This window comes from Bos mutus, chromosome 7, assembly GCF_027580195.1.
Source record: "Bos mutus isolate GX-2022 chromosome 7, NWIPB_WYAK_1.1, whole genome shotgun sequence".
NCBI lineage: Eukaryota > Metazoa > Chordata > Mammalia > Artiodactyla > Bovidae > Bos > Bos mutus.
Window position 1 is genome coordinate 42,871,510 of NC_091623.1, and position 25,251 is coordinate 42,896,760.

General features: G+C 37.8%; 1 protein-coding gene across 1 annotated transcript; it reads left to right on the forward strand.

Moving 5' to 3' along the window:
• The first annotated feature begins 23,501 nt into the window (after positions 1-23,501).
• On the forward strand, positions 23,502-24,431 carry LOC102265586 (olfactory receptor 7A17). The gene has a single exon (XM_005911078.2). It carries the CDS (start codon positions 23,502-23,504, stop codon positions 24,429-24,431), a length of 930 nt encoding a protein of 309 aa, XP_005911140.2.
• The last annotated feature ends 820 nt before the right edge of the window (positions 24,432-25,251 follow it).

A 25,251-nucleotide genomic window follows, 5' to 3' on the forward strand; every position in this document is an offset into this window, starting at 1 on the left:
GGACACCTTATCTTTGACAAATGAGGCAAGAATATAGAATGGAGAAAAGACAATCTCTTTAACAAGTGGTGCTGGGAAAAGTGGTCAACCACTTGTGAATGAATGAAACTAGACCACTTTCTTGGAGAAGGCAATGGCATCCCACTCCAGACTCTTGCCTGGAAAATCCCATGGACAGAGGAGCCTGGTGGGCTGCCTTCTGTGGGGTTGCACAGAGTCGGACACAATTGAAGTGACTTAGCAGCAGCAGCAGCGGAACACTTTCTAACACCATACACAAAAATAAACTCAAAATGGATTAAAGATCTAAATGTAAGACCAGAAACCGCACAACTCCTAGAGGAAAACATAGGTAAAACACTCTCTGTAACATAAATCACAGGAGGATCCTCTATCACCCACCACCCAGATTAATCGAAATAAAAGCAAAAATAAACAAATGGGACCTAATTAAACGTAAAAGCTTTTGCACAACAAAGGAAACTATAAACAAGGTGAAAAGACAGCCTTCAGAATGGGAGAAAATAATAGCAAATGAAGCAACTGACAAACAGCTAATCTCAAAAATATAGAAGCAGCTCCTGCAGCTCAATTCCAGAAAACTAAGTGACCCAATCAAAAAATGGGCCAAAGAACTAAACACACATTTCTCCAAAGAAGATACACAGATGGCTAACAAACACATGAAAAGATGCTCAACACCACTCATTATCAGAGAAATACAAATCAAAACCACAATGAGGTACCATTTTACACCAGTCAGAATTGTTGCTATCCAAAAGTCTACAAACAATAAATGCTGTAGAGGTTGCGGAAAAAAAGGAACCCACTTACACTGTTGGTGGGAATGCAAACAGGTACAACCACTATGGAGAACATTGTGGAGATTCCTTAAATAACTGGAAATAGAACTGCCATATGACCCAGCAATCCCACTGCTGGGCCTACACACTGAGGAAATCAGAATTGAAAGAGACACATGTATCCCAATGTTCACTGTAGCACTGTTTACAATAGCCATGACATGGAAGCAACCTACATGTCCATGTAGACAAATGGATAAGAAAGTTATGATACATATACACAATAGAATATTACTCAGCTATTAAAAAGAACGCATTTGTATCAATTCTAATGAGGTGGATGAAACTGGAGCCTATTATACAGAGTGAAGTTAGTCAGAAAGAAAAACACCAATACAATATGTTAATGCATATATATGGAATTTAGAAGATGGTAATGATGACCCTATATGTGAGACAGCAAAAGAGACACAGATGTAAAGAACAGACTGTTGGACTCTGTGGGAGAAGGTGAGGGTGAGATGATTTGAGAGAATAGCACTTAAACATGTATAGTATCATATGTAAAATAGATCACCAGTCCAGGTTCAATGCATGAGGCAAGGTGCTCAGGGCTGGTGCACTGGGATGATACTGAGAGATGGGATGCGGAGGGAGGTGGGAGGCAGGGTCTGAATGGGGAACACATGTACACCCATGGCTGATTCATATGTGGCAAAACACAACAGTATTGTAAAGTTCTTAGCCTCCAATTAAAATACACTCTACTCCTTGCCTTGAGCACCTCCATCTGTGAATACTGTCAGAATACACTTGACAGGCTGATTGCTGAAGGGCTTTGACTGCCAAGACAAAACTGTGAAGAAATAGAAAGTCTGAACCAACAAATAAAGCATAAGGCAAATAAATCAGTAACCATGAACTTCCCAAGAATAGCAGCACAAAAAGCAGACAAAAGCAAAGAACTGATGATTTTACTGTGAATCCTACCAAAATTTAAAGAATTAAAAATTTTTCTCAAAGTCCACCAAATGATTTAAGAGGTGGGAACACTCCCAAATTCATTTTCCGAGGACACTCTTACCTTGCTGTCAAAACCAGAAAAGACCTTACAAGAAAAGAAAACGACAAACTGATACTCCTAATTAACATAGATGCATAAACTATCAATAAGAGAGAAATATACATCGTGATCAAGTGAGATTTATTTCTAGAATATAAGGGTGGTTCCCTATGTGCAAAGAAATAAACATGATACACACACAACACTGATAGAACTAAAGATAAAGTAAATAAAAATTCAACTTTGTATTCAACTTCCTTTTATGATACAGTCTCAACAAATTTAGAACAGATGGATCATTCCTCAAAATGATATGTGACAAGTCACAGTTATCATACTCAACAGCGACAGTTTCAAAGTTTTCTCTCTATGATAAGGGACAAGACAAGGGTGTCACTCTCACGATTGCAATTCAACATAGCACTAAAAGTTTTACCTAAATCAGTTAGACACGAAAAAGAAATAAAAATCATCTAAAATCAAAAGGAAGTAAATTGTCTCCGTTTGAATATAAATCCCTAAAGACTTCACCAAAAGTTGTTAGAAACAATGGACAAAATAGCTGTTTCAGTATACCACATCAATATACATTAATATAAAATCAACATACAAAAATGTTCCTTTATACACTAATAGTAAGCCATCAAAAAAGAAGTTAAAACAACATTATAATAGCATCAAAATTACAAATGCCTAAGAGTAAACTTAACCAAGGAAGTGAAAGACACACAAAACTATGAGATACTGTTGAGAGAAATTGAACCAAGACACAAATAAATTGAAAATTTTCTTTATTTGTGGATCCAAAGATTTAGTATTTTCAGACTGTCCTTACTTCTCAAATCCATCTACAGTTTCTATGAAATCACTAACAAAATTCTAATGGCATTATCTGAAGAAATATATTTTAAAATCCTAAAACTTTTATGGAATCATAAAAGATCCCAAATAGCCAAAACAATCTCAAAAAAGAAGAAAGTTGGAGGCATCATACTTCCTGATTTCAAATTTCATTATAAAACTATAGTAATGGCAAAACTAATACAATTATGTAAAGTTTAAAAATAAAATAAAATTAAAATAAATAAATAAAAATAAACCTGTATACTACTAGCATAAAAATGGCCATAACTGAATAGAATTGAGAGCCTGAAAATAAACCCTTTTATATACCATCTACTATTATTTAACAGAGCCCAGAAAATTCAATTAAGAAAGAACAGTGTCTTCAAAAAATGTGCTAGTAAAACTGGATAATAAAGAGAACAAAATGGATCCCTATCCTGCACAAATAAAAATTTAACTTGAAATGGATTAAAAACTTAAACATAAAAACTAAAATTGTAAAATTCCTAGAATAAACTACAAGGAACACCTCTCTGACATTGGTATTGTCAATGATTTCTTTGGACGTGACACCAAAAATACAAGGAACCAAAATAAAAATTTTAAAATGGGAAAATACTAAACTAAAAATCTTCTTTGCAGTAAAATAGTCAACAAAATGAGGAGGCAACTGATTGTTGTTGTTGTTCAGTCGCTCAGTCGTGTCTGACTCTTTGCAACCCCATGGACTGTAGCACACCAGGCTTCCCTGTCCTTCACCATCTCCCAGAGCTTGCTCAAACTCATGTCCACTGAACTGGTGATACCATCCAACCATCTCGTCCTCTGTCATCCCCTTCTCCCCTTGCCTTCAATCTTTCCCAGCATCAAGGTCTTTTCTGATGAGTCAGCTCTTCTCATCAGGTGGCCAAAGTGTTGGAGGAAACTGATGGAATGAAAGAAAATATTTCAAACCCTATATCTAAATATGTTCTAAATATATAAGGAACTCCTACAACTCAGTAGCAAAACTCAAATAATCCAATTAGAAAACAGGCAAAAACTTGATAGAAATTTATTCTTTAAAAAAAGACATACAAACAGCCAACAAGTACATGAAAAGATGTTCAACATGTCTAACCATTAGGGAAGTCAACATGTAAATCACAAAGAAATATTGTCTTACATCATTTAGAGTTGCTATTACAGAAAAGATGAGATAAATAATGTTGCTGAAGATGTGTGGAAAAGTGAACCCTTGTGCACGATTGATGAAGATGTAAATTGTCACAGCCACTATGTGAAATAGTATGAAGTTCCTGAAAAAATTAAACATACAACTACCATCTGATCCTGGATCTTTGGAATTAACTGAAGTAGAGGAACAGGGCATTAGCTGAAGATAGATATACAATGAAGTGAAGACACTTCTTTTTAAAATGGGGCTTATTTGACTTTTTATACTAATGAAAAAAATCCAGAGCAAAGAATGCTTGAAAATATTTTCTTGAAAAGAAATTTATGAGATATACCTCTCATGGTATCATCTAGAATGTGTATTCACATGAAATAAAATTATATGTGAAAAGAGATGTGTTAACAAGTTTTACTTTGCAATTCACTTATGAAGCTGAATGTGTCTTCAGGTTTGTTAGACATATACCATCTGTATCATAATTATCTGTGGGAGTTCTTTACTTTTTGAGGGCTCAGTGTTTCTATTCCCTTTTTGTTTGTACTTATTCAAACAAATTGGAGATTTTGTTTTCACCAGCTAGCTGTTTTCCATGTGTTCATTTATATACATATAAATTTACTAGGGAGAAAGTAAAAATGTATACATTTTGTGTGGTTACTTCTATCTAGTCATTCATAATGTGTTTCCCCTTTTTTGACAGAAAGAAAAGAGCTGTCACTTTATTGTTATTCACTTGAGAATCTGTACTTCAAACAAAATACAAAGTGGAGGTTCTTCTGCATGTTTTGTTCTAATATATCACCCTTTATGCCTACGTACAACTAGATTTCAAATCTTGCTTACTCTTCTTTCTTTCTTTTGTACTTTATGAACAGATCTGTTTCTGAAACTTGTGTCACCTTTGTCCATCAGCTGCAAGGCATTCTCTTTTACACTTGATTGAAGATTATCTTCCAAAACATCTTTAAATCCATATATCTTTATATAAGATAAAATTATAGCTTTTAGATACAGTTATATCCACTTTCAGAAGGCTCTTGTTACGTTCATTTATTCCCAAGGCTTTGGCAACATAATCGTGAATTAATCACTTATATCAAGGTCACTTAATGACAAACATTTTATATTTATATAAATTAGTTTAATATTTTTCTATATACTTTGTTTCTTACAGTTATTTTAGAGCCACTGGAGATCAAACCAGTCAACCCTAAAGGAAATCAACCCTGAATATTCACTGGAAGGACTGGTGCTGAAGCTCCAATATTGTGGCCACCTGATGTGAAGAACTGACTCATTGAAAAGATCCTGATGTTGGGAAAGATTGAGGGCAAGAGGAGAAGGGGATGACAGAGGATGAGATGGTTGGGTGGCATTATCGACTCAATGGACATGAGTTTGAGCAAGTTCCAGGAGATAGTGAAAGGCAGGGAAGCCTGGAATGCTGCAGTCCATGGTGTTGCAGAGAGTCAGACATGACTGAGCCACTGAAAAACAATTCAGACATTGCCAATATCCCCAGAGGACAAATCATTTCTGGTTGATGACCAGTGCCTCAGAGTTTGAGAGTTAGAAGCATCCTGATGGCATTTTCAATCAAGACTCCACTCCTTACTTGGTTTATACTGGACAGAGTATTAAATCCCTCTAAGATACATTTGAACTGTGGTGTTGGAGAAGACTCTTGAGACTCCCTTGGACTGCAAGGAGATCCAACCAGTCCATTCTGAAGGAGATCAGCCCTGGGATTTCTTTGGAAGGAATGATGCTAAAGCTGAAACTCCAGTACTTTGGCTACCTCATGCAAAGAGTTGACTCATGGGAAAAAACTCTGATGCTGGGAGGGATTGGGGACAGGAGGAGAAGGGGATGACAGAGGATGAGATGGCTGGATGGCATCACCGACTCAATGGACATGAGTCTGAGTGAACTCTGGGAGTTGGTGATGGACAGGGAGGCCTGGCATGCTGCGATTCACGGGGTCACAAAGAGCTGGACACAACTGAGCGACTGATCTGATCTGATCTGAAGATACATTTCTACAATGGAAAATAGAGTTTATAAAAGTATTACTTCATAGATTGAAATTTCATTAAAAAAATAAGTCGAATCTCTTTGTTATGCTAAACTAGGTTACGGTACTTAGAATCTAAGTGTACCTCCTACTGTAACTACTAAGTATTTTATAATAAGAACTAATGATATCTGTGAACTTGTGGCATAAGTTTGAAATTCTTAATTGTTTTTTAAAATATTATCCTGAAGCCAATGAATTTGGTGCCCCAGTTTGTTTTGTTTTTTATTTAAAGACACAGTATTACCCTCTTTTCTTAGGAGGAGAATAATTATTGTCTTGAGATACTGATTTGACCCCACAAGTCAATGCTTTGAGGATCCAAAGTGTTAGTTAAGGCAAATTCTTCAGTATTAGACTTTTGAGAAAATTCGAAATCAGTATTGTGATGAAGTGCTAGAAGCTCTTGAAGACAGGAGTGTTAATGCAGGAGGAGTAACAAGACCTGAATTACCTGGCTTATCTACATAGTCTCCTAGGAGCAGGAAATCAGCTGGAAACTTTCCTTTTTGTCAGAGCAGTGTCCCAGAGGGAAATCATGTTCTTCCAGTCTAGAGTAACAAAAAGGAAACATTCTTAATGAGCAGATAAAGGGAGCAGCAGTCCCTGGGCATGTGCAACCTTAGTCTGCACAGAACACAGTTGTTTAGACTCTTAAATCTTCCTTGGAGACCAGGGCTTGCCCCCTTCCTGCTGCTTTGTCTGGATATAGAGCTTCAGTCTCCATCATCAGTCATCCAGGAGGAATTTAGACTTCCACCCAGTGATCTTCTTCTTTTTTTTTTTTTTTTTTTTTTGCGCGCCCCGCCGCGCAGCCCCGCTCGCGCCGCTGCTCCTGCCGCTCCGCTGCCGCCGAGCCAACTGTCCCGGCCGCGGCCCTGACCTCAGGTCAGCGCCCCATCTGACCCAGTGATCTTCTTCTCAGAGTTCCCATCAAGGTGAGCCTGAGATTTCAGTAGATACTGCAGGAAAAGATCAAAGAGAATAGAAGCCTAGAAAGTGACCTGAGGTCACCCAAGGGCCATTGCAGCCTAATTCTGAGCCCAAAGATCACTGTGGCTATTTTCTAGCTTGCTTAATAAATTAATGTATTTATTTATAATGCCAAAGGAGAAGGGAACTTGATCTCAGCAAAGCAATTGTCATTTGTGATACTTAAATGATAGTAGAGTATAAGCCCAAGGATCTTTTTAATAAGGGGTAAATAGTAGAATAGTAAAATATTGATCTGGCAAGATACACAGTGAAATGATGGCATTTCTTTTATTTTTAAAATGGAGCATAATTGACTTTGTTTCCACATTGATGAGAAAGATCCAGACCAGGGAAAGTTTGCAAATACATACTTGCAGTAGCCGTAAATGAGACATACATTTCACAGTATCTTCCCTCATTCTGGGTATTCACATAGAAAAAAATTAATAGGTTAAAAATTATATGCAAATAAACATTACTTTATAATTATTTCATTCCCTATGAGATACTATATTTTCATGGGTTAGTTAACCACTTACATTCTCTATTGCAAATAGTCTGAGTCCTTTGTTTTAACAAAGTGGGTCAGAGCATTTTTATTCCTCATTTTGACTGCTTTCTTTCAAAAGAGAAATTGCTATTTTTGTTACCAACTAGACAATGACACTCAGAGAAGGCAATGGCACCCCACTCCAGTACTCTTGCCTGGAAAATCCCATGGACAGAGGAGCCTGGTGGGTTGCAGTCCATGGGGTCGCGAAGAGTCGGACACGACTGAGCGACTTCACTTTCACTTTTCACTTTCATGCATTGGAGAAGGAAATGGCAACCCACTCCAGTGTTCTTGCCTGGAGAATCCCAGGGACGGGGGAGCCTGGTGGGCTGCCGTCTATGGGGTCGTACGGAGTCGGACACGACTGAAGCGACTTAGCAGCAGCAGCAGCAGACAATGACACTTAGTTCTTTTATGTATGTGTAGACATACATGTAGTGAATGTATGATAATTTATAAATTGTGGAGTTGAGCCTACTAGCTTTATTGTTTCTCTCTATTGCTTTTTCTTTTCTTTTCTTTTCTTTTTTTACTAAAATGGCTTTCATTCCAGTAACTTTCACTTGTGAATCTTTGTTTTAAATGAAAATGACAATGAAAAGTGAAAGTTCTCCTGCATCCCTTAAGGAAAATAAATCACTCTTTATACATATTGCTGACTATTTTTCACATTCCTTTATTCCTTACTGTTCTGTTTGGCATTTTGGGATTAGATGTATTTCTAAAACTCACATCCCCTTAGGCATTTGAAGATATTCAACAAAAAAAAGACCTATTTTTTTTTTTACCATAAGACTAGAAACAACCTATATCTCAATAAACATGTTTAAACTCATATATCTTCAGATAAGATGAAATTATAACACAGATACTACCTCCCACTTCAAAAGGTTTTGTTATATTATTTTATGTCCAAGTCTTTGATAATTTAGTCTTCGATTAGTGATCTATACTGATGTCTTTAAATTATTACTGTTTTATATTTTTATATGTTGGAGGTAGATTTTCATTAAATTTTGTTATAAACAGTTGTTTTGAAACCACTGTATTTAACCTAATTCATTCTTACTGACAGTTTTTTCATAAGTTGTGATTGTGTCATTGCTAAGTCATGTCTGACTCTTTGCAACCCCATGGACTGTAGCCTGCAATGCTCCTCTGTCCATAGGTTTCTCCAGGCAAGAACACTGGAGTGGGATGCCATGCCCTCCTCCAGGGGATCTTTCTGACCCAGGGATTTAACCTGTATCTCCCTCAGTTCTCCTGAATGACAGGCAGATTCTTTACTGCTGAGGGTTATTACTTTCATGTAAAATTTGTTTCTATATCATGCACACATGCCTATTCATACGCTTTTTTAAAAATGCATGAATAGAATCCTATGTACATCATAGATACTCTTTTTGTTTATTTCATTCTTTCAGTGGCTGTATAATGTGCCACAATGGTGGCAGAAACCAACACGACATTATAAAGCAATTATCCTTCAATTAAAAATAAATTTTAAAATATCCCTGGGTGGGAGGGAAAGGCAACTAGATCTCATATCTGCTTCTACATTCAGTTATTGTGATGCCCCATGTCATCTGCCTGTAGAACCCTCTGTTGGACCTTCATGATGGAACCAGAGTGAAAACAATCTTAGTATGGCTATGAAAACAGTTTTGATGCCACAGAATTCCTTTGTAAAATTCTCAGACTCTTTGAGAACCATTGTTTTGTGTTATCAGTAGATAAGTAGAACCACAAACTATATAAAAGTCTCTCATTGTTTTTAAAAAAATGGTATGATGGGACTCTGCTGCTCATAATTTTGAAGATCTTTCATATTCTTTGTTATTCTGCTGCTGTTATAACAAGACTATAAAAATATTGTGAGATTGTGAAGTTCAAACTGTAGTTCTAACCAGGAGTGATTTTTCTCCCAGGAGACATTGAGCAATGTGTGGGAAAATGTCTGTCTGTCACACAGAAAAGGGAGTGGATGGAAACCAGGGAAGCTCTAGACATCCTACAAGGCACAGGACAGACCACACCACAGAGACCAACCTTCCCTAGAAGGTCAATAGTGCTGAGACTGAGAAACCCCAGTTAAAGAACTTCTGTATTATTAATAGCTATACCTTTCTTCAGCCTGCTTCCCAAAACTTGGAACATTTTACATTTGTCAGAAGCATTAGTGAACTTCTTTGCTACCTGTTTAAAAGTCCCAATCCCAATCAATGTGACAGCTCTTTAACTTTTTTTTGTGAAAGAGGTATTTATTGTTTTCCAAACTATTCTTGACTTTGGTCAAAGACTCATACATTTGATCACCATTTTGACTCGCCTATATTATTTTATACCCATATGCCATATGCCTATTATTCTACCACTGTCAACTTTTCAAATGATTTCTTTTCTTTTTTTTTTTTTTTTTAAATCACATGCTCCCCATCCTGAACCCTCCTCCCTCCCAACCTCCCCATACCATCCCCTGGGCCTTCCCAGCGCACCAGCCCCAAGCATCCAGCATCGTGCACTGAACCTGGACTGGCATCTCGTTTCATACATGACATTTCACATGTTTCAATGACATTCTCCCAAATCTTCCCACCCTCTCCCACAGAGTCCATAAGACTGTTCTATACATCAGTGTCTCTTTTGCTGTCTCGTACACAGGGTTATCGTTACCATCTTTCTAAATTCCATATACATGCGTTAGTATACTGTATTTATGTTTTTCCTTCTGGCTTACTTCACTCTGTATAATAGTCTCCAGTTTCATCCACCTCATTAGAACTGATTCAAATGTATTCTTTTTAATGGCTGAGTAATACTCCATTGTGTATATGTACTACAGCTTTCTTATCCATTCATCTGCTGATGGACATCTAGGTTGCTTCCATGTCCTGGCTATTATAAACAGTGCTACGATGAACATTGGGGTACACGTGTCTCTTTCCCTTCTGGTTTCCTCAATGTGTATGCCCAGCAGTGGGATTGCTGGATCATAAGGCAGTTCTATTTCCAGTTTTTAAGGAATCTCCACACTGTTCTCCATAGTGGCTGTACTAATTTGCATTCCACCAACAGTGTAAGAGGGTTCCCTTTTCTCCACACCCTCTCCAGCATTTATTATTTGTAGACTTTTGGATCGCAGCCATTCTGACTGGTGTGAAATGGTACCTCATAGTGGTTTTGATTTGCATTTCTGATAAAGAGTGATGTTGAACATCTTTTCAAGTGTTTGTTAGCCATCTGTATGTCTTCTTTGGAGAAATGTCTATTTAGATCTTTGGCCCATTTTTTGATTGGGTCATTTATTTTTCTGGAGTTGAGCTGTAGGAGTTGCTTGTATATTTTTGAGATTAGTTGTTTGTCGGTTGCTTCATTTGCTATTATTTTCTCCCATTCTGAAGGCTGTCTTTTCACCTTGCTAATAGTTTCCTTTGATGTGCAGAAGCTTTTAAGTTTAATTAGGTCCCATTTGTTTATTTTTGCTTTTATTTCCAATATTCTGGGAGGTGGGTCATAGAGGATCCTGCTGTGATGTATTTTCTAATTATAGTTTCTCAACTGACTTTTGAACAGTGATTTGGCTATTAAAATGTTTTACATTGTATTCAGTTAAATGTATCTTTTCTTACTTCTGAGTTCCTTTCCTTAGTTAAGATAGTTGGCTCTCTTGCTATATTTAAAATGGATAACCAACAAGGGCCTACTGTATAGCCCAGGGAACTCTGCTCAGCGTTATGTGGCAGCCTCGATGGGAGTGACATTTGGGAGAGAATGCATACCTGTGTACATATGGCTGAGTTCCTTTGCTGTCCACCTGAAACTCTCACAACATTTTAATAGGATTTACGCTAATATAAAATACAAAGTTCAAAAGGAAAAAAAATAAGATAGTTGGCCTTCCTGTAGATTTTGTGTGTGGTTTTCTAAATGTTCACCTGAGGGTATTGCTTACTCTTACAGTGAATATATAATCCCTCTGATTCATTGCAGTAGGACCAAAGCTGGGAATCAACTTAATTTTCTTCCAATTAGATATCTATTCTGCCAGATTTCATTCAACAATCCAACCTTTTCAAACCTATTGAAATACGACCTTGACATACTAAATACACTTACATACTGAGACCTAATTTATTGATTCATTCAACAAATAATAACTAAGCACCTGCTAAGTGCCAAAATTTCTAGGAATATTACATATCATATTCTTTTATGTCTATGTGATTTTCAACTTAATTATCAGTCCATGTTGAAGTCATCAAATTATTTTATATCTCATTGCAGTTAGCTTTTGATGCATCTTTCAATTATGTTGAATATAGTTCCTTTGAAACTACTGTGTATAACCTGGTTCATCCTCTCTGTCATTCTTTTTACTTTATATAACTTCACATTTATTTAAATTTGAAGGTGCACATATTTTTGCATGGCTTCCCCAGTGGCCCAGTGGTAAAGAATCTGTTTGCAGTTTAGGAGACACGAGAGACACGGGTTCAATCCTGGGTCGAGAGATCCCCTGGGGAAGGAAATGGCAACCCACTTCAGTAAACTTGCCAGAAAAATCCCATGGACAGAAGAGCCCAGCAGGCTTCAGTCCATAGGGTTGCAAAGAGTCAGACTGAGCAAATGAACACAGCACATATATTTGCATACGTTTGAAAATAGGGAAGTGAACAAAACAGGTGAAATCCTGCTTGCTTGGATCTTGCATTATAATGAGAAGTCAGAGTACAATGGAATAAATGTATGTATCACAGTGTCCTCAGGCTTAAATCATATAAAGTTATTCAGCTTTGAAAGGATGAGATTGGGAAGGGGGGAAGATGGCGGACGAGTAGGACGGGGAGAACACTTTCTCCCCCACAAATTCATCAAAAGAACATTTAAACGCCAAGTAAATTCCACAAAACAACTTCTGAATGCCGGCAGAGGACATCAGGCACCCAGAAAAGCAACCCAAGTCTTCAAAAGGAGGTAGGGAAAAATACAAAAGACAAAAAAAGGGACAAAAGAGGGAGGGATGGAGTTCCATCCCGGGAAGGGAGTCTTAAAAACAGAGAAGTTTCCAAACACCAGGAAACCTTCTCACTGCCGAATCTGTGCCCAGCCTTGGAAGCACAGAGGGCAACATAACAGGGAGGAAAAATAATTAAAACCCACACATTGCGAGCCCTACAGTAACTCCCCCAGCGGAGAAGCAGCGCAGATGCCTGCATACGCCATTAGCAAGCGGGGCTGGGCAGGGAGGCGCGACGCGGGCTGCATCGCAAGGATCTGGCCTAATTACCCCGAGCACTATCTGAGCGAAATAATTTGGGCTAGCAAACCAGACTGTGGGATATCTACCACGCGAAAAGCCAGCCCTAACCTATGACACCGCCAGGCCCGCGCACGGAACAAAGAACTGAACAGAGATAGCCGGCGGCAGACCATCCCCCTCCGGTGATAGGCAGCCAGAGCCGGAAGGGGACAATCGCAGCCCCAGAGAGACATTATCTATGAAACTGTAAGCAGGCTTCTTTGCTAACTAAAACTTCTTGGGGGTCTGGACGGTCAACAGCTGCCTGAGAAGGTGTGCCGGTGCGCAACTAGATAACCGAGCGGTGGGAAGGTGATAAATCGCAGCAATCACACGCGCAAAATACCTCATCACCTGAGCTGCTCGGATCTGGGAAGGGCACAAAACGCAGGCCCAAATGAGAGTCTGCACCTCTGAGGACTACTCGAGTACCTGAACCTGAGCGGCTTGGACCTGGGAAGTACAGGCAGCCCAGGGCCGGCTGCGGATGGTTCACGGCGGAGCAACCTAGAGCCTGAGCAGCGTGGGCAGAGAGGCTACACGTGCCGTGAACAGGGGGCAGACCCAGTGTGGCTGAGGCACTGTGAGCACACGCCAGTGTTATTTGTTTGCAGCATCCCTCCCTACCTCCCCTCAGTGCGACTGAACAAGTGAGCCTATAAAAAAAAAAAAAAAAAAAAAAATTAAGTCCTCTATTATTCCTTTAATTTCCACATTTATAACCGATTACTTTGCAAAAAAAAAAAAAAAAAAAAGACCCTATTTTTTAAAGCAAACTTCATATATATATAATTTTTTAATAATTTTTTGACCTTTTTTTTTTTTTTTTCTTTTCTTTAACATTGTATTTTTGAAATTCCAAACTCTACTCTAGATTTTTAATTTTAGCTTTTTAGTATTTGTTATCAATTTGTACCTATAGTTTTTTTTTGTTTTTGTTTTTATATAATTTCTGGGACCCTTTTTTATTTTTTCTTTTTCTTTTTCTCTGTTTCTTTCTCTTCTTCTTTTAAATAACATTGAATATCTGAAATTCCAAACTCTATTCTAGATTCTTAATTTATGCTTTTTGGTATTTGTTATCAATTTTGTACCTGTATTTTTTTTTTAATAATTTATGCGACCTTGTTTGTTCTTGTTTGTCTTTTTTCTCTCTCTTTCTTTTTCTTCTTCTTTTTTTTTAACATTGTATTTTTGAAATTCCAAACTCTACTCTAGATTTTTAACTTTTGCTTTTTGGTATTAGTTATCAATTTTGTACCTATATTTTCTTTATAATTTTTATGACCTTGTTTGTTTTTGTTTGTTCATTTTTTCTTCTTTTCTTTTCCTTCTTCTTTTCTTTAACATCGTATTTTTGAAATTCCAAATTCTACTCTAGATTTTAAATTTTTGTTTTTATGTATTTGTTACCAATTTTGTACCTTAAGAACCCAATCTTCAGTACCCATTTTTCACTAGGGAGCGAGATTACTGTCTTAACTGCTCTCTCTCCCTTTGGACTCTCCTTTTTCTCCACTAGGTCGCCTGTGTCTCCTCCTTAACCCCTCTCTACTCTACCCAACTCTGTGAATTTCTGTGTGTTCCCGACATTGGAGAATGCTTAGGGAACTGATTACTGGCGGATCTGTCTCCCTCCTTTTCATTCCCCCCATTTATCCTCCTGGCCACCTCTGCCACCTTCTTCCTTCTTCTCTTCTCTGTATAACTCTGTGAACAACTCTGAGCAGTCGAGTTGTGGAGTGCACATAAGGAAGAGATTACTGAATAGCCCACTCTCTCCTCTATTGATTCCACCTCATCTCATTCGGGTCACCTCTAACTCTCTCCTCACTCTTCTCTTCTCCATATAACGCTGTAAACCTTTCTGGGTGAAACAAGTTAGAGGGCAAGACATACCAAGCAAATTCTCCAGCAGCAAGGAACACAGCCCTGAGCTCCAAGATACAGGCAGCCCAAAGTCACCCCAAAACCATAGACATCCCATAACTCATTACTGGACATTTTATTGCACTCCAGAGAGAAGAAATACAGCTCCACTCACCAGAACACCGACACAAGCTTCCCTAACCAAGAAACCTTGACAGCCACCTGTACAAACCCACACAGAGCGAGGAAACGCCACAATAAAGAGAACTCCACAAACTGCCAGAATACAGAAAGGACACCCCAAACTCAGCAATTTAAACAAGATGAAGAGACAGAGGAATACCCAGCAGATAAAGGAACAGGATAAATGCCCACCAAACCAAACAAAAGAGGAAGAGATAGGGAATCTACCTGATAAAGAATTCCGAATAATGATAGTGAAATTGATCCAAAATCTTGAAATCAAAATGGAATCACAGATAAATAGCTTGGAGACAAAGATTAAGAAGACACAAGAAAGGTTTAACAAGGACCTAGAAGAAATAAAAGAGAGTCAATATAAAATGAATAATGCAATAAATGAAATTAAAAACACTCTGGAGGCAACAAATAGTAGACTAACAGAGGCAGAACATAGGATTAGTGAATTAGAAGATAGAATGGTAGAAATAAATGAATCAGAGAGGATAAAAGAAAAACGAATTAAAAGAAATGAGGACAATCTCAGAGAACTCCAGGACAATGTTAAACGCTACAACATTCGAATCATAGGGGTCCCAGAAGAAGAAGACAAAAAGAAAGACCATGAGAAAATACTTGAGGCCATGCACATATGGACACCTTATCTTTGACAAAGGAGGCAAGAATATACAATGAATTAAAGACAATCTCTTCAACAAGTGGTGCTGGGAAATCTGGTCAACGACTTGTAAAAGAATGAAACTGGACCACTTTCTAACACCATACACAAAAATAAACTCAAAATGGATTAAAGATCTAAACGTAAGACCAGAAACTATAAAACTCCTAGAGGAGAACATAGGCAAAACACTCTCCGACATACATCACAGCAGGATCCTCTATGACCCACCTCCCAGAATATTGGAAATAAAAGCAAAAATAAACAAATGGGACCTAATTAACCTTAAAAGCTTCTGCACATCAAAGGAAACTATTAGCAAGGTGAAAAGACAGCCTTCAGAATGGGAGAAAATAATAGCAAATGAAGCAACCGACAAACAACTAATCTCAAAAATATACAAGCAACTCCTACAGCTCAATTCCAGAAAAATAAACGACCCAATCAAAAAATGGGCCAAAGAACTAAATAGACATTTCTCCAAAAAAAGACATACAGATGGCTAACAAACACATGAAAAGATGCTCAACATCACTCATTATCAGAGAAATGCAAATCAAGACCACTATGAGGTACCATTTCACACCAGTCAGAATGGCTGCGATCCAAAAGTCTACAAATAATAAATGCTGGAGAGGGTGTGGAGATAAGGGAACCCTCTTACACTGTTGGTGGGAATGCAAACTAGTACAGCCACTATGGAGAATAGTGTGGAGATTCCTTAAAAAAACTGGAAATAGAACTGCCTTATGATCCAGCAACCCCACTGCTGGGCATACACACTGAGGAACCAGAAGGGAAAGAGACACGTGTACCCCAATGTTCATTGCAGCACTGTTTATAATAGCCAAGACATGGAAGCAACCTAGATGTCCATCAGCAGATGAATGGATAAGAAAGCTGTGGTACATATACACAATGGAGTATTACTCAGCCATTAAAAGAATACATTTGAATCAGTTCTAATGAGGTGGATGAAACTGGAGCCTATTATACAGAGTGAAGTAAGCCAGAAGGAAAAACATAAATACAGTATACTAACGCATATATATGGAATTTAGAAAGATGGTAACAATAACCCAGTGTACGAGACAGCAAAAGAGACACTGATGTATAGAACAGTCTTATGGACTCTGTGGGAGAGGGAGAGGGTGGGAAGATTTGGGAGAATGGCAATGAAACATGTAAAATATCATGTAGGAAACGAGTTGCCAGTCCAGGTTCGATGCACGATGCTGGATGCTTGGGGCTGGTGCACTGGGACGGCCCAGAGGGATGGTATGGGGAGGGAGGAGGGAGGAGGGTTCAGGATGGGGAACACATGTATACCTGTGGTGGATTCATTTTGATATTTGGCAAAACTAATACAATTATGTAAAGTTTAAAAATAAAATAAAATTAGAAGAAAAAAAAAAAAGAAAAGAAAATACTTGAGGAGATAATAGTTGAAAACTTCCCTAAAATGGGGAAGGAAATAATCACTCAAGTTCAAGAAACCCAGAGAGTCCCAAACAGGATAAACCCAAGGTGAAACACCCCAAGACACATATTAATCAAATTAACAGAGATCAAACACAAAGAACAAATATTAAAAGCAGCAAGGGAAAAACAACAAATAACACACAAGGGAATTCCCATTAGGATAACAGCTGATCTTTCAATAGAAACTCTTCATGCCAGGAGGGAATGGCAAGGCATACTTAAAGTGATGAAAGAAAATAACCTACAGCCCAGATTACTGTACCCAGCAAGGATCTCATTCAAATACGAAGGAGAAATCAAAAGCTTTACAGACAAGCAAAAGCTGAGAGAATTCAGCACCACCAAACCAGCTCTCCAACAAATACTAAAGGATTTTCTCTAGACAGAAAACACAAAAACAGTGTATAAACTCTAACCCAAAACAATAAAGTAAATGGCAATGGGATCATACTTATCAGTAATTACCTTAAATGTAAATGGGTTGAAGGCCCCAACCAAAAGACAAAGACTGGCTGAATGGATACAAAAACAAGACCCCTACATATGTTGTCTACAAGAGACCCACCTCAAAACAGGGGACACATACAGACTGAAAGTGAAGGGCTGGAAAAAGATTTTTCATGCAAATAGGGACCAAAAGAAAGCAGGAGTAGCAATATTTATATCAGATAAAATAGACTTTAAAACAAAGACTGTGAAAAGAGACAAAGATGGTAACTACATAATCATCAAAGGATCAATCCAAGAAGAAGATATAACAATTATAAATATATATGCACCCAACACAGGAGCGCCACAATATGTAAGACAAATGCTAACAAGTATGAAAGGGGAAATTAACAATAACATAAAAATAGTGGGAGACTTTAATACCCCACTCACATCTATGGATAGATCAACTAAACAGAAAATTAACAAGGAAACACAAATGTTAAATGATACAATAGACCAGTTAGACCTAATTGATATCTATAGGACATTTCATCCCAAAACAATGAATTTCACCTTCTTCTCAAGCGCACATGGAACCTTCTCCAGGATAGATCACATCCTGGGCCATAAATCTAGCCTTGGTAAATTCAAAAAAATAGAAATCATTCCAAGCATCTTTTCTGACCACAGTGCAGTAAGATTAGATCTCAATTACAGGAGAAAAACTATAAAAATTCCAACATATGGAGGATGAACAACACCCTGCTGAATAACCAACAAATCACAGAAGAAATCAAAAAAGAAATCAAAATTTACATAGAAACTAATGAAAATGAAAACACAACAACCCAAAACCTGTGGGACACTTTAAAAGCAGTCCTAAGGGGAAAGTTCATAGCAATACAGGCATACCTCAAGAAACAAGAAAAAACTCAAATAAATAACCTAACTCTACACCTAAACCAACTAGAAAAGGAAGAAATGAAGACCCCCAGGGTTAGTAGAAGGAAAGAAATCGTAAAAATTAGGGCAGAAATAAATGCAAAAGAAACAAAAGAGGCCATAGCAAAAATCAACAAAGCCAAAAGCTGGTTCTTTGAAAGGATAAATAAAATTGACAAACCATTAGCCAGACTCATCAAGAAACAAAGGGAGAAAAATCAAATCAATAAAATTAGAAATGAAAATGGAGAGATCACAACAGACAACACAGAAATACAAAGGATCATAAGAGACTACTATCAACAATTATATGCCAATAAAATGGACAATGTGGAAGAAATGACAAATTCTTAGGAAAGTACAACTTTCCAAAACTGGACCAGGAAGAAATAGAAAATCTTAACAGACCCATCACAAGCACGGAAATTGAAACTGTAATCAAAAATCTTCCAGCAAACAAAAGCCCAGGTCCAGACGGCTTCACAGCTGAATTCTACCAAAAATTTAGAGAAGAGCTAACACCTATCCTGCTCAAACTCTTCCAGAACACTGCAGAGGAAGGTAAACTTCCAAACTCATTCTATGAGGCCACCATCACCCTAATACCAAAACCTGCCAAGGATCCCACAAAAAAAGAAAACTACAGGCCAATATCACTGATGAACATAGATGCAAAAATCCTTAACAAAATTCTAGCAATCAGAATCCAACAACACATTAAAAAGATCATACACCATGACCTTATCACAGGGATGCAAGGATTCTTCAATATCCGCAAATAAATCAATGTAATACACCACATTAACAAATTGAAAAACAAAAACCATATGATTATCTCAATAGATGCAGAGAAAGCCTTTGACAAAATTCAACATCCATTTATGATAAGAACTCTCCAGAAAGCAGGAATAGAAGGAACATACCTCAACATAATAAAAGCTATATATGACAAACCCACAGCAAACATTATCCTCAATGGTGAAAAATTGAAAGCATTTCCTCTAAAGTCAGAAACAAGACAAGGGTGCCCACTTTCACCACTACTATTCAACATAGTTTTGGAAGTTTTGGCCACAGCAATCAGAGCAGAAAAAGAAATCAAAGGAATCCAAATTGGAAAAGAAGAAGTAAAACTCTCACTGTTTGCAGATGACATGATCCTCTACATAGAAAACCCTAAAGACTCCACCAGAAAATTACTAGAACTAATCAATGATTATAATAAAGTTGCAGGATATAAAATCAACACACAGAAATGCCTTGCATTCCTATACACTAATAATGAGAAAACTGAAAGAGAAATTAAGGAAACAATTCCATTCACCATTGCAACGGAAAGAATAAAATACTTAGGAATATATCTACCTAAAGAAACCAAAGACCTATATATAGAAAACTATAAAACACTGGTGAAAGAAATCAAAGAGGACACTTATAGATGGAGAAATATACCATGTTCATCGATTGGAAGAATCAATATAGTGAAAATGAGTATACTACCAAAGCAATTTATAGATTCAATGCAATCCCTATTAAGCTACCAACGGTATTCTTCACAGAGCTAGAACAAATAATTTCACAATTTGTATGGAAATACAAAAAACCTCGAATAGCCAAAGCTATCTTGAGAAAGAAGAATGGAACTGGAGAAATCAACCTGCCTGACTTCAGGCTCTATTACAAAGCCACAGTTATCAAAACAGTATGGTACTGGCACAAAGACAGAAATATTGATCAATGGAATAAAATAGAAAGCCCAGAGAAAAATCCACGTACATATGGACACCTTATCTTTGACAAAGGAGGCAAGAATATACAATGGATTAAAGACAACCTCTTTAACAAGTGGTGCTGGGCAAACTGGTCAACTACTTGTAAAAGAATGAAACTAGACCACTTTCTAACACCATACACAAAAATAAACTCAAAATGGATTAAAGATCTCAATGTAAGACCAGAAACTATAAAAGTCCTAGAGGAGAACATAGGCAAAACACTCTCCCATATACATCACAGCAGGATCCTCTATGACCCACCTCCCAGAATATTGGAAATAAAAGCAAAAATAAACAAATGGGACCTAATTAAACTTAAAAGCTTCTGCACAACAAAGGAAACTATTAGCAAGGTGAAAACACAGCCTTCAGAATGGGAGAAAATAATAGCAAATGAAGCAACAGACAAACAACTAATCTCAAAAATATACAAGCAACTCCTACACTCAACTCCAGAAAAATAAATGACCCAATCAAAAAATGGGCCAAAGAACTAAATAGACATTTCTCCAAAGAAGACATACAGATGGCTAACAAACACATGAAAAGATGCTCAACATCACTCATTATCAGAGAAATGCAAATCAAAACCACTATGAGGTACCATTTCACGCCAGTCAGAATGGCTGCGATCCAAAAGTCTACAAGCAATAAATGCTGGACAGGGTGTGGAGAAAATGAATTCTCTTGCACTGTTGGTGGGAATGCAAACTAGTACAGCCACTATGGAGAACAGTGTGGAGATTCCTTAAAAACTGGAAATAGAACTGCCTTATGATCCAGCAATCCCACTGCTGGGCATACACACTGAGGAAACCAGAAGGGGAAGAGACCCGTATACCCCAATGTTCATCGTAGCACTGTTTATAATGGCCAGGACATGGAAGCAACCTAGATGCCCATCAGCAGATGAATGGATAAGAAAGCAATGGTACATATACACAATGGAGTATTACTCAGCCATTAAAAAGAATACATTTGAATCAGTTCTAATGAGGTGGATGAAACTGGAACCTATTATACAGAGTGAAGTAAGCCAGAAAGAAAAAGACCAATACAGTATACTAACGCATATATATGGAATTTAGAAAGATAGAAACAATAACCCTGTGTATGAGACAGCAAAAGAGACACCGATGTATAGATCAGTCTTATGGACTCTGTGGGAGAGGGAGAGGGTGGGGAGATTTGGGAAAATAGCATTGAAACGTGTATAATATCATGTATGAAACGAGTCGCCAGTCCAGGTTCGATGCACGGTACTGGATACTTGGGGCTGGTGCACTGGGAAGACCCAGAGGGAGGGGAGGGGAGGGAGGAGGGTGGAGGGTTCAGGATGGGGAATGCGGGTATACCTGTGGTGGATTCATTTTGATATTTGGCAAAATTATTACAATATTGTAAAGTTTAAAAATAAAATAAAATTAAAAAAAAAAAGAAAGGATGAGATTGTCATGGTATGTATAGAATTTTAAAGGCTGTTGTCTGGGAGGTCTTTGCATGTCTTTGCAGGTTGGATAAAGACTGATATTAAAGTATGCCCACTGGACTTATCAGGATGAGATCAAAACCCACAGTAGAAGAAAAACAAAGGAAAGATGCCATATAAGAAAACTGAGAAAGGGGCTTCCCTAATCTTCTATTCAATCACATAGAAAACAACTGGTAAAATACAGGACAGTCACAGGAAAAACAAGTCTCCTTCTGTTTGATATTAACAACAGTCAAAGCATATTTTATTTTGTATATTTCCTTTTGTGAATTATTATTTTATTTTCTCTGATCAGTTTTCACTAGGGGCATTCAATCTTTTGTTTGTGTTTTGTTTTGTGTTTACTTTATTTTTTAAATTTATTTTGGGGCATTCAATCATTAAAGTGTTTCACATCATAAATTTATTACCACTTTTATCTTTTAAGCAATTTTATTATTATTATTTTTGCTTGGCATCAAATGGGGTTAATTAGGCTGCCAAAAACCAAAGAAGCGTTATCTTTCTCAAAGTCTCTCAGGGACCACCTGAGTTTATTAGATATTTTCTTTCTCGAGTCCATTTCGTCCTCTCTATGTTTATAGGCAGATTGTTTATATTTATTTAATTACAAAGCAGAAAAATGGATATATCAATATGGAGCCCAAGTCTGTTTGTCCGTGGGAGACTTAAGAATTTCTGGGTACCATTCCTAAATTCTCTAGAGAAAGGACATTTGATTTGGAAAGCTAGAGTTGTATCTACTCAGAGCCTAAACAGTGAAACAGTGTGAAAGGGAGTGAAGGAACATGGAAATAACTTGATTAGGAGGCCTGGGAATGTTGTGTGAGTGTGTGTGTCTGTGTGTGTGTGTGCATGCTTTGTAAACTGAGAGCAGTGCTCAGAGTAAGGGTACCTGGAATGGTGTATTCCAAAGTAACTCATAATACAGAGGCCATAACTCATTCAATAAAGTGCTAAGGAAGGGAACATTTTCAATTCATCAGATGCATTTACAATGAGATTAATAAAGTGCAAGATTTACATACATAGTGTGGACAATGGGCTTCCTGTATCTTAAAGCCTGAGCAGCAGCAGACAGGTTTCCTCCCTCCTCAACATCTTCTAACATCATCTCTCATCACTCTATGGCTTATTCATTTCCCACCACACACTGGCTCATTCTGGGCCTTGAGCTTCTGAAGCACACTTCTTCCCCAGGGCCTTTGCACTGGCTGTTCCTTCTGCCAGGCACATATTCCTCAGATAACCTTGTCTCTCTCTCTCTCGTTCTTCTTTAAAGTGTCTGTTAAAGTGCTACCTTATTTGCATGTCTTGGTTGAAGTCCCAATAAAAATAACACATTCTATCCACTCTTTCCTTTATATATGCTTTCCTTTTCGTCATTGCATCTGGGCTATTAGACATGTTACATTGTTATTATTTTTGTTTTGATTATATTTTCTCACTGCCATAAGTCTTTAGATTGTAAAGACTTTTTTTTTTTTAAACTTTACATAATTGTATTAGTTTTGCCAAATATCACTTATTTTTAAACATCCCTATGCTCTGGCTATGCCTGAAGAATTGTCTGTAGTCAATATATATTCCTCAAATGCATGAAAGATATTCTCAAAAACAGTAGTATACACTATGCTTGAATATCAGGCTGACAGTGGGAAAGGAATTCTATAAAAATGGAATAAGGATCCCCTTAATGAGGACCAGGCAAGCCACCAAATACAGAAATTAATATATTGGCTCTACAATATAAACATAGCATTAATTCTAGGTTCTTAAGTCGGTTATTGATTCTAAGTTATTAAGTTGCTTATGTGAAAATAAATCTTTTTAAATTTTTCTGGTAGTCACCTCCAGCACATGAAACCACAGAATGATACACGAATTTCAGAATTTTTTCTTCTGGGATTCTCAGATGCACCAGCACTTCAGCCCCTCATATTTGGGCTTTTCCTCTCCATGTACTTGATCTCTGTATTTGAGAACCTGCTCATCATCCTGGCTGTCAACTCAGACTCCCACCTCCACACCCCCATGTACTTCTTCCTCTCCAACCTGTCCTTTGTAGACATCTGTTTCACCTCCACCACCATCCCAAAGATGCTGTGGAACATCCAGACACAGAGCAAAGTTATAACTTATGAAGGCTGCATCACACAGATGTATTTTTTTGTACTCTTTGCAGTGTTGGATGACTTACTCCTGACTGTGATGGCCTATGATCGCTTCGTGGCCATATGTCACCCCCTGCACCACACGGTCATCATGAATCCCTGGCTCTGTGGAGTGCTGGTGCTGATGTCCTGGATCATGGGTGTCCTGAACTCTTTGCTACAAAGTTTAATAGTTTTGGATCTGACCTTCTGTGAAGACTTAGAAATCCCCCAATTTTTCTGTGAACTCAATCAGGTCATCCAACTTGCGTGTTCTGACACCTTTCTTAACAACATGATGATATGTTTTACATCACTGCTTCTGGCCATTGGTCCCCTGGCTGGAATCCTCTACTCTTACTCTAAGATAATTTCCTCCATATATAGAATAGCATCAACTCAGGAGAAGTATAAAGCATTTTCTACCTGTGCATCTCACCTCTTGGTTGTTTCCTTATTTTATTGTACAAGCCTCAGAGTGTACCTTGGCTCTGCTGGTACCCACAGCTCCCACTCAAGTGCAACAGCCTCAGTGATGTACACTGTGGTCACACCCATGATGAACCCTTTCATCTACAGTCTGCGGAATAAAGACATAAAGAGAGCTCTGAAAGCATTTATGGGACAGCAGCTCTAACCAGGATGGCTTTCCTGCATCTCAAGAAGTGCCCTTGATTGCAGGACAAAGAGCAACTGAGCCAGGAACTGCTTTTCCTTGATCCATTGTGGAAGTAAACCTTCTTCCTTCTATTGATTTCCATGAGTGTCCATTTCTTTGTCTCCACCTCTTTATACAATTTAAGTAACTCACTTTGCAATTCACTTCCTGAGTCTGATAAAGTTTTCCCATTTATCCTTTGTCCGACGACACAAAATTTTTCCCAAGTTTTTATCTGAAATATTTGGACATTTTTATTTCATTCAGTAGAACAACAAGGATTTCTTAAGAATAATTTCTTCTCAAATAATATATACTATCCCAAGTAACTTTCATCTTATTTTCCTGAAAGGATAGTCATGTTACATAAAAGAAAAAAAGTAAATTGTTTACTTACAATTAAGGGTTAATTTACTGCAGATGGTGACTGTAGCCATGAAATTAAAAGATGCTTGCTCCTTGGAAGGAAGGTTGTGACCAACCTAGATAGCATATTCAAAAACAGAGACATTACTTTGCCAACAAAGGTTCGTCTGGTCAAGGCTATGGTTTTTCCTGAGGTCATGTATGGATGTGAGAGTTGGACTGTGAAGAAGGCTGAGTGCCGAAGAATTGATGCCTTTGAACTGTGGTGTTGGAGAAGACTCTTGAGAGTCCCTTGGACTGCAAGGAGATGCAACCAGTCCATTCTGAAGGAGATCCGCCCTAGGATTTCTTTGGAAGGAATGATGCTAAAGGTGAAGCTCCAGTACTTTGGCCACCTCATGCGAAGAGTTGACTCATTGGAAAAGACTCTGAT

Excerpts from the sequence above, each read along its gene's own strand:
- LOC102265586 (XM_005911078.2), top strand. The coding sequence starts at position 23,502 with ATGAAACCACAGAATGATACACGAATTTCAGAATTTTTTCTTCTGGGA.